Here is an 11,177-nt window from a genome sequence, read left to right as displayed (position 1 = left end):
CTTCATTATTTCAAAAGATTTTATGAGATACGGTCCAATGACAGTATGAAAAAAATCAAAGCCCACAGCTGTTTTAGTTAAGCGAACAGTGATTTAGATGCTGCACAGAAACTCCTCCGAAGATGAGGGCATTGTGCTCCTAGTGGGCAACAGCGTCTACATATAAAAAATGTAAGGAGTTTCTCAGAGTCCAAAGCATGGTGGTCAGGGTGACGATCGATACCTGTCCATAATAATCATCTGTTTAGTTGAGTAAATGGGAAATATTATTTAGTCGTCCAAAATATCTTCATCTAGGTTGATATCTGTTGTGTCAATATCTTCTATTTCCAAATTATCCAAATCTACTTCCAACTCAAGTAAATTCTGCAAACAAAAGGAAGAGGGTGAGTTCTGTAGTACTGTGTTAACGAAGAGTTACCTGTGATTCATGATCCAAAGAGAACTAAACCAACAGTCAGAAAGGGGTATCTTTCCATTTCAAAGCCTCTGCTCTGAAACTGATTACATCACTTAAAACACAGGCCTGCACAGCTAGCACACGTTCACGTGGAAAGAGGGTGAGGCTGGGGTCCAGCGGGAAGCTGGATATGATGTCAATACCTTTTCTTCTTTGTTGGCTGTCTGGGAGGTCACGATAACAGGAGTAGGAGAAGCAGGTTTCCCATCAAGTTCCTGAAAATCCACAAAACAAAGGAATTTGTTCAGGAATTCGAAGTTTTTGCCAAAGGGAAGACTGATCGGGATTAGGAAGTGGGAGATGGTACTTAAAATCAACAAATCTCAACCAGACTATCTTGTGTAGCAGTCCACTGACCTGCTGAGCTGCAGATCTTGAGGGCTGAAAGCCTTTTGCCTCTTCCATAACATTTCTTTCTTCATTTGGCTATCAGGGAATGAAGCAATGATGGAATGAAATATTCTGAAAGCATAATTCATCTATGAACTTAGCCCAAATCCCAAATACTAGCTCTCAATCAAATCAGAACGTATGTAGTACAGTTTAAAACCTTAAGCTGTGAATGCCCTTCTACTTGCAGTTACGCAAAATCAGGCGCCCCAGGCACTCACAGTGACAAGTGGGTACTGTTTGGCCGGCCATAGGTCGGCATGCGTTTCCTTCACCCATTCTTCTACAACAAAGGCTTCCTTTAATCCAGGGAAAAGGTTTTCATATTCTGTTGGATCAGCAAGGGATTCTGCTGCTTTCTGATTGACTTTTGAGAGGTTTTCTCTCCAGAGTTTCACCACCCTGTTACAGATATGGAACCAAAGGGAGATTGGTAAGGACTCTGTTTTTATCTGAAATATTTCCTCCCAAAATGAAAAGTCTGTACCTTGAAACCTGACTGGGTAGGTAAGTCCGTGCCAGGAAGGCAGCTTCTGGCAGTCGTCCAGTTCTAATCAAAAGCTCCAGGCAAGCATCAAGCCTACAGATTAAAGACAGGCACTGTTACCACGAATAAACGCCGTAATAATGGCACTTAGCACATTAGAGAAATGTGAATTTAGTGCTGCAAAGTCAGCATTCCCTCTCCAGCTCCCACATGTATACCTCTTTTCTGTCACTAACTTATCACCTGTGAGTTACATAATGGACTCCAGGAGTGTGAGAAATAAGATAGCTTTTGTGACCATTTTCAATCTGCTTAACTGTCCTAGGCAGACTAAAGGGGCTTTTTAAGACAAGGTAGCTGATACGAACACATTTAAGGGCTTCAGGAGATACAGAGGAGAAACTCGTTTCTCAAGTATATTACTGAGGGCAGCATCTCTAAGATGAACAGTGCTAGACAATGCAGTGGTGCCCAGTAGGAAAATATCCAAGTGTCCATTCTCTTTATTTCAGTTTTTTCCTGTGTAAGTTTGATAAAGTGGATACTGTGTTTTAGAATTAAGAATTTTTTTTTTAAAAAGGTAATACTTGGATATTACAAAGTAATATGCCATATATTACATAATATCCTCAGCACCAAAGTCACAAATGTTAATATTCTGCAAAAAACACGTGACTACTAAATACAATAAAAACATACCAAGTGGCATAAAAACATTAAAAACAACTAACAACTTAAGAGTTTAGGTCTGATTATGCCACCAAATAACTCTCTTCAGAATTTTTTGGGTTTTTGAATAATTGATAAGAAAAGTAGAACCAGACTTCCCTGGTGGGCCAATGGTTAAGAATCTGCCTGCCAATGCAGGGGGGACGTGTTGCAGGGCAGCTGAGCCCATGTGCCACAACTATTGAAGCCCCCATGCTCTAGCGTCCCTGCTCCCCGGTGAGAGAAGCCATCACAGTGAGAAGCTAGTGCACCACAACTATAGTGGTCCTCACTCACTGCAGCTGGAGAAAGCCCCTGCTCAGCGACAGACCCAGTGCAGCCAAAAATCAGTGGACCTATTCTTGTTAAGTTGCTCGGTCGTGTCGGATTCTTTTGCGACCCCATGGGCTGAAGCCCACCAGGTTCCTCTGTCCATGGGATTTACCAGGCAAAAATACTGGAGTGGGTTGCCATTTCCTTCTCCAGGGGATCTTCCCAACCCAGGAATCTAACCCATGTCTCCAGCATTGGCAAGCAGGTTGTTTACCACTGAGCCACCAGGGAAGCCCAGACCTTTTCTCACAGGTATATAAATGTATGCATGCTGCTGCTGCTGCTGCTGCTAAGTCGTGTCAGTCGTGTCCGACTCTGTGCGACCCCATAGACGGCAGCCCACCAGGCTCTGCCATCCCTGGGATTCTCCAGGCAAGAACACTGGAGTGGGTTGCCATTTCCTTCTCCAATGCATGAAAGTGAAAAGTGAAAGTGAATTCGCTCAGTTGTCCAACCCTTAGCGACCCCATGGACTGTAGCCCACCAGGCTCCTCCGTCCATGGGATTTTCCAGGCAAGAGTACTGGAGTAGGGTGTCATCAGATCTTTTCATTAGTTGACCATTATGAAATAAAATGCAAAAGTATTCATTAATTTTGCCTTACAGACTTTCTGAACCTCACAGTTCATCATAAAAACTTTGGTATAAAATACATACACATTCACAGTTTTTATGATGAACTGTGAGGTTCAGAAAGTCTGTAAGGCAAAATTAATGAATACTTTTGCATTTTATTTCATAATGGTCAACTAATGAAAAGATCTGATATGTACTAACTGCTACACTTTTGAAAATATATGACATTTTAATGCTTTAAATGCAAATCTAAAAGTAACTAGCTAGTAACTAGTAACTAGCATCCTGATCCCCCTTTTGGATTTTTTGTTGTAAACAGATCAGAATTATTCAATTTGGGCAAAATCACCTGCCATTCAGGTACCAAATGACAGCCTCTTGCTGTCATTAAATAAAATACCTTAGCCAGGAAGTGGCAGGGCTATTGAGAAAGGGGTTTAACATTTCTCTTCTCTGAAGCTCAACTCTGCTCAAACATTTAGACAAACTGTGGTAAAAGCATCCTTTGCTGAAGCAGCCCTGTCCCCCTGCCTGCTCCTACCAGCAATACCCCCTGGCCAGGCATCAGTGCACTCTCCAGGGTTTCCTCTTCACGTTGCTCTTGAAAGACCACCCTCAAAAGTCAGTGCAGACAGTGCTTCTCATTACTCTGCCTGCCTTTAGACCGTGGGTTAATACTTACTTGCCCTGTAAAAAGTAGCTCATGAATGCCACATTATTCTTGCCGTCTCTCTCTGCGCCCTCTGCTAGCTTGTTCACCATACTAGCATTACCAGAGGCAGTGGCCAAAAGCAGCAGACCCCCATAGTCCTGTGCATGATGCAGGCACTCCTGGGCTAGGCCAAACTGGCATTTACTAATGGCAAGTTCAGCAAGCTGTTTCCACTTCTGTTCTGACTGTAAGAAAGAGTTTCCACATTAAAATATCTTTTAAATCAACATCTGAATTTCCAATACCAACATTATTCTGTTAATCTGAGCATTACTGTGCTGACAATTTTATATTTTCTATAATTATAAAATACATGTTTTATGTATACTGAGCTGTGCTTGTTAAGTTGGTTCTGTCAATCAAAATAAGAACAGAATGACAAAATATGTAATTAGGAAATGGAAATTATTCACATACACAAAATTAATTCAAACACAAATCAATTTTAATGCTGTATGAATAATTAGCCCATTATATTTTTATCTTGTAATTATATAGTGAAACTAAAACTAATAAGTTTTCAGGTGATTAGACTGTAATTTAAGGAATGATTTATAACCCTTTTTTAAAAAGAATAGAAAAAAAGATTTTATGTCCTTAAATATTTAATAATAAATATTATTTCTGTCATTTGGTAGTGTCTCAGAAATCAAATAAAATGCTGCTCATTTGGATAATCTTAACATAGCTAAAATTTCTTTAGTACATCTGAAATGAATTCACCTGTAAAAGCTAGACTGAAACCATAACTGGAGCCCTCAATATACGATCCATAAAAATGTCATTAAATTCAAAATGTCAGAACCCTTATTTAAAACTAACATCTTCCGCACTAGTTTGGGATACTGACACATTACTGCTTGTCTGCATTATTTGAGAGTTCCAGATTCCTTTATCTACTATCTTCCAGCTATTCTTCTCTTCCAAAATAGATCCCATGTTAAGATTAAAAAAACAAAAAACTTTAGCTTAAATTAGAATGCTAAGAATATATTAATAAGAATATAGAATTAATAATTTTTAAAAAGACCAAAGAGAGGCAATAACCTCACCAAAATTAGTTACTAATTTGCATTTCAGAAAAGTTAAATAACACAACTTACACTAAACACATACAAATATCTACTGACCTTTCCATCAGTTACAAAAAATGATAAATTAGTACATACCTCTGCTTCCACTGCTAACTGGTATGCAATTTTTAGTTCTCCAAGCTGAAGAGCAAGTTCAAAGCGATGCTCAGGGTCTGTGGAAACTGTAAGAGCTTGCTGCTTGAAGCCCTGAACAGATAAGATATGTGTGTGTGTTTATGTACAGCAAAACCTGTGTGTGTAGTCTACATATACAGTGCACACACATGGCAAATAATCCATTTTCCCCTCAAAACTAAATACGCTGCCGACATTGGAAGCCCTGTTACTTAAACAAAAGTAACAATAACAACTACTCTTCAATAAGAAGACAGAAAAATTAAGGAGCCATTAAATCAACTGGTAAGAACATACAGGAAAGACAAAATTCAGTTGCACGCCTGTTTTCTAAGCATGGAAGCTGACCAATGCTTGATAAACTCAAGTAAAACAACAACTAGTAAAATTTAGAAGTATAAAAGTAAATATCAAAAATGATTCTAGAAAGTTGACTGGACAAGAACCATTTAAAAAAGAAAAGGCACAGTAGTGTACACCTAGCTGTCTGTAATTGCCCAAGCTGGGCCTTAGAGATCTAGTCCTGGGCCTCAAAGAAAGGAAAATCAAATGTAAAACTTTACGATTTTCAATCATCCGCAGGTCATTTAGCAAACATTTTGCCTTCAGGTCCAGACACTGCCTGGGTGTTACCTATGCCTTTACTGTTGGTCTCATCTCATGTCCAGTTTACTCTTCAGCAAGTATTCCAGAGGGCAGAAGTCTAAAACCTCCTTCCCATGCTCCAGTCAGCCATCAGAAACAAGCTTTTAAGCCAACTACTATAATCACTATATTAGCTTCTCCCACAATACGGTACTGATGGGGTCTGCCCTATGGGCAAGTTCTTCAGCTCCAGGGGATTGGTATAATGAGACAAAAAGTTCAAGCTGCAGAAGACTTCCTCAGACTGAAGGTGAATGCTGTTAAGTCAGGATGCAGAAATTGGACAGTTCTGTCTCACTAAATAGTCAGCATGGCTGTATCACTGTGTTCAAAATAAGTTCCCAGACTATACAAGCTGCCCCTCCCTCCACTCACCCCTGAGGTACAAGGTAACAAGAAATTCTGAATAATCTGCATTACTCCTTTTCTCCCCTAGCACTAATGCAGACAACATACAATCCAAGAGTGGAGGATAGATAATCCATAGTACTAGTCATATATAGGTGAGGGTGAAGCAAATGAAATGAGGTGGACTATATATGTTTACTTTTGTTTTCCACCAAATCTCCACTGAAATGACACTAAAGGGATTCTTCTTTAAAGCACAAACTCCCAAGGACACATAAAAAGGCAGAGGAGAAATCAGTCTTAATAACAACACTTTATGAAGCTTGAAAGCTGGTGAAGGAGTTAAACTTACTGAAATAAACATTCAGTTAAAACACCAGAGAAGACTAAACCAGGAGTCAAGACAGCATAGAAATAATTCAATTCACACCTCAGCTGTGTCTCGTGAAGGGCAGTGTTAAAGCCAGCAAAGAAATCAAACTGCCTAGGTCTACATAAGAAGCAGTTAGACACCCCAGGTCCTCACGCCTCCCCACATCCTCTCAACACACATGGAAGACGAGGCTTGATGTCCAGAGAAGGTAAACTAGAGGGTCTCCAGCCTGAGGGATACCTACACACCCAGAAGAAATACCGAGTGGCAAAAGGAAAACAGGAGATTATGAGAATGGATACTTAACTAAATGTTTGAAATACTAAATACTGAGACACCAAGCTGTACTCTACCCACCGCACCCCCACCCCCACCCCCAGAATGATGGTGATTGGGGAGCTTCTCTGTAAACTAACCAAAGGGGCTAGACTTAAAAATACTAAAATGTCAATGAGGGTCATATGCCAGCCTGAGCAGTGCTTGGTACAATATTAAGTGCTCATTAAATTTACTAAATGAACAAATTCATTACATGAAGAAACTGACATTGAGGTTTCCCAATCAATTGGCCCAGCCACATCACATATTTTAAGTTCATACTCAATAAGTTCACCCATGAACTCAGATCTTTTGACCTGCTTCTTAGACCTCCACTCTTAAAGGAGTGCTCAAAGATCATCAGATACCTGAGGAAAATCTTTAAAAGGAAAGACAGAAATCAAACCAATAATAGCAGGACAAGTAACAGTAATCTGAAGAAAGCATACCAATAAGGGAAAGAGAAAACTCCAACTATCACTTATACCCTAACAGAGGGTATGAAGAGAAACTCTGATCAATAAACAAGATTTTAAAAGTCCAAGAATAACAAAATGAGAAAACCAGTGCCAAGAAGTCCAACATCTGAATAACAGGTCCACAGAGAGAATATGGAAAACATAGGAAGGAAATCAACAGAAACATGATTCAACAAAATCTCTCAAAAATGAAGGAATGCGCTTCCAATTAAGAGAGCTCATCTAATACCTAGCAGAATGAATGATGACTGACTCCTAAGCCAGGGCCCACCATCATGATAACATTACAGAACAACAGGAGCAAGATCCAAAAAGCTTCCAAAGAGAAAAAACAGATCAGGCACCAAAACTCAGGAATATAAATGGTTTAGACTTCAACAATAACTAGAAACCAGAAGACAAAATAGAATTTTTTCTTCAAAATTCTGAGAGAAAACTATCTCCAACTTAGAATTCTATATCCAGTTAAGTGGCCAAATATGTTCTAGGGTAGAACAATGGCACTTTCAGATATTCAAGGTCACAAAAACATTTACTTCCTATCAATAAAAAACCCTTTTCTCAGAAAACCACTGAAGGACATACTCCAGCAAAATGAGGGAGTAAACCAGGAAAGAAGATAGGGGATATAGGAAACAATGGCTCAAGACGAAGGGAGGCCCCAACATGATGGGGAGGGGATACTCATGATGAGGGAAAAAGTCAGCTGAGCCTGAAGGAGACTGAACACACTGAAAGGAGATAGCAAGGAAATCTGGAGAAGCAGCAGAGTAGGAAGAATAACCCTAAACACAGAGAAATAAGCAACGTTAATAAAAGAATCAGTTATTAACTCAGGGAAAACAACTGAAAAAAGGGGAAGCTATAATATGGCTCAGCTGTCAACAGGGTTTAAATAGTCATAATAATATAAACAATGGATACTGATCTAATCAAAATTATGATGTAACGATTTAAGTGGCATGTAGGTTGTTGAAGCAGGGGGAGTGAAAGAAAGATAAATTCTTCATTTTCTACAGAGTGGGAGGTCCCAAAAAATACCTAAAACTGAGAAACAGCAATATAATAAGCATGTTGCTACTAAGTCATGTCAGTCGTGTCCGACTCTGTGCGACCCCATAGACGGCAGCCCATCAGGCTCCTCCGTCCCTGGGATTCTCCAGGCAAGAACACTGGAGTGGGTTGCCATTTCCTTCTCCAATGCATGAAAGTGAAAAGTCAAAGTGAAGTCGCTCAGTCGTGTCTGACTCTTAGCGACCCCATGGTCTGCAGCCTACCAGGCTCCTCCGTCCATGGGATTTTCCAGGCAAGAGTACTGGAGTGGGGTGCCATTGCCTTCTCCATAATAAGCATGTTAGACATGTGGAAATAAATGCCAATAGTCAGCTAAAAGAATTAAGTGATTACCACTAGGGAGCGTAAATGAGAGAAGGGAGAGGGCTGTGTTCTCCTAAGCCTTCCAAAGCTTTTGTGCACGTAACTTGGATTTTAAAGCAGCACTTTTCACAAGAGTCAGAAACAACTGAAATGTCCACCAACAGAGGACTAGATAAAGATGTGGTACATAGATACAATGGTATACTACACAGCCATAAATAGAATGAAATAATGCCAGTGGATCTAGAGATTATCATACTAAGTGAAGTAAGTCAGAAAGACAAAGACAAATATCACATAGTATCACTTATATGTGGCATTTAAAATATGGCACAAAACCTATTTAAGAAACAGAAACAGATTCATAGACATAGAGAACAGATTTGTGGTTGCCAAGGAGGGGAGAGGGACAGAGATGGACTAGGAGGGGGTTGGCAGGTGCAAACCATTTTGTATAGGATGGATAGACAACACCCTACTGTACAGCACAGAGAACTATACTCAATATTCTGCGATAAGCCACAACGGAAAAGATTATAAAAAAAGAATGTATATATGTGTATAACTTAGTCATATACAGCAGACAGGCACAACACTGTAAATCAACTATGTTTCAAGAATAAACAAACTCTGATTATAAAAATGCTACTTTAAGGAAAACGCTCATCACTAATGATAAATTTTATGTGTATTTTACAGAAAGAGAGAAGCTAGCTAGGATAGAGAAAAATACAGCATAGAAAAGAAAATACTCATAGAATGGAAAAGAAGTCTAGAGAAAGGGAAGACTAATAAATCACCTTCAACATATAAAGGGGATATGAAGGACAATGAGAAAGGAGAAGGAAGCATATTAATAAGTGACCTAAATTTATAAGAGAAAGTCCACTGCCATAAGGAAACAATTACAGTGACAATAAAGAAAGAAAGTTCAAACTCATACAAACATTCTTTCAAATTGCTGGCTTTAAAAACACACATAAATAAACAAACAACCCCCCTTACCTGCTTTTCCAAGAAGTGTGCAACTCTGGTCCTCTGCTCTTTCGGGATGGTCGGGAGGACCTTATCGGCCATGCTGAAGTCCCTCCGCATGACGGCTGTCTGGTACTCCAGCACTGAAACCAGCAGGGAGTAGCTAACGATGTTCAGTTCCTTATCCCCCAGATAAAGCCTGTTGTCTTTAGGAATATAGCCCAGGAGATACATTGTCCTGTAAGAGAAATGGAAACTAATTTAGAATTAAGCCCAGATCAGTACATACTCTCTCCCTCCCTTCTTCCCTCTGCTTCTTGCTCAAAATCTTTTCATTTGATTGATGCAGTTTTAGTTAGCAAATTGCCACCTATTAAAACCATAACACTGAAAAACCAGGCCTATCATTGTTACAAGCCAGCAACTGGTTTTATTTTTAAAGTATACTTTTAAATTTAGGATATTAAAAACAAAAGCAAAACGATAGTCAGCTACCTGTCCAAGTGGGCAATGGTGACTATTTCTCCTCCAACATAATAATTTAATCTGTTCACAGAACTTGTGTAAATGAAGCAATCGCCTACCCACAGCCCTGTTTTCACAATTTCCTGAATTTCACCAAGAACCTACAGAAAGAAAATGAAGCCTGTTATTATCTTATTCAACAACAAATAACAAACTTTCAATAACAAAAAACTGAATGTAATTAGGGGTGATGGATAGAAAAAGAGATGCAAAGAAAGAATCCTATTTCAAGAAAGAAAATCTTTCTTGGAATGTCTATCTTCTTTCTTCATTTAAGAACAGATTCCTGAATGAGCATCTATAAAGTCTTACCGTTGAGTTAAAGCTATAATCTAAGAAAGTGCTGACTGAAATTCCTAACATACATGAGACTGGCATAATAAGTATTTCACAAAATCTTCTAAGACACCTCTACCATGGACGATTTATCTTTATATTTGGAAGTTCATTTAATTTATTTTTTTAAAGATAATTATAGACTCTCTTAATTTATTTTTTAAATGGAGGAAAATTGCTTCACAATATTGTATTGGTTTTTGCAGTACAACAAAGTGAATCAGCCATAATTAATATATATATCTTCTCCCTCTTGAGCTTCCATCCCTTCCCCACCAAGTTCCACCCCTCTAAGTCATCAGAGAGTACCAGGATAGGCTCCCTCTGCTTGAAAACCCATTTTAAATAACTCTAACTAAACTGTCTTAGGACCGTAACAACTTCTAACCTCCTTACTGAAAAACTGTCAAAGCTGGTCTAAAGATTTCCTATAATCAAAGCACAAATCTCTTTTAACAAATACTTTCAGGCCCTGATCTTTGAGCCAAGACTTTAATTTCCACATTTTACCATAACTCCTTAAGTGTTTATTAAGTTTTCCCAAACCTAATTTACAATAAAATGTTACACTGAGTGAAGTTCAGCTGTAAGTACATAATTCGTTTAAAAACAAAGCTAAAGTTTCACTGATGCAATTACCTCAAAACCATCTTCAATGCCATCTTCAGTAACTCCTTCATGTGTTTCCTGTGCAGCCAAGACTTTTTCTGACAGATATTTAAGGATAAAAAATGACTCCTCAGTTGCAATACAGACTAGCTCTCCAGAGTCAGACCAGAAAATCTGTGACATGACAAACAAAAACACAGATAAATGATTTTGGAGTCTATGTGAATGTGACAAACTGCATATGCTGTTTCCTACAAGATTTATCTTCTTACATTAGAATAAAAAGTAAGCACTTAATCTGATACACACACACACACA

The 11,177-nt window shown here is 38.9% G+C and overlaps 1 protein-coding gene across 1 annotated transcript in view; it reads right to left on the bottom strand.

Moving 5' to 3' along the window:
* Position 1: 1 nt before the first annotated feature.
* The window catches only part of COPB2 (COPI coat complex subunit beta 2), a 32,988-nt gene continuing 21,812 nt past the window's right edge, over positions 2 to 11,177 (bottom strand). The window contains exons 13-22 of the mRNA XM_061420378.1: positions 10,890 to 11,033; positions 9,885 to 10,015; positions 9,420 to 9,627; positions 4,836 to 4,946; positions 3,637 to 3,851; positions 1,338 to 1,430; positions 1,072 to 1,252; positions 818 to 886; positions 604 to 675; positions 2 to 366 (exon numbers count right to left, since the gene is read on the bottom strand). Coding sequence (XP_061276362.1) covers positions 271 to 366; positions 604 to 675; positions 818 to 886; positions 1,072 to 1,252; positions 1,338 to 1,430; positions 3,637 to 3,851; positions 4,836 to 4,946; positions 9,420 to 9,627; positions 9,885 to 10,015; positions 10,890 to 11,033 — 1,320 coding nt within the window. The 3' untranslated portion in view covers positions 2 to 270. The remainder of the gene's footprint in view (positions 367 to 603; positions 676 to 817; positions 887 to 1,071; positions 1,253 to 1,337; positions 1,431 to 3,636; positions 3,852 to 4,835; positions 4,947 to 9,419; positions 9,628 to 9,884; positions 10,016 to 10,889; positions 11,034 to 11,177) is intronic.

This window comes from Bos javanicus, chromosome 1 (genome assembly GCF_032452875.1).
Source record: "Bos javanicus breed banteng chromosome 1, ARS-OSU_banteng_1.0, whole genome shotgun sequence".
In the NCBI taxonomy this organism is placed as follows: domain Eukaryota; kingdom Metazoa; phylum Chordata; class Mammalia; order Artiodactyla; family Bovidae; genus Bos; species Bos javanicus.
The sequence above is the reverse complement of the archived record's forward strand: the minus strand, read 5'-3'. Positions and strand labels throughout refer to the sequence as shown.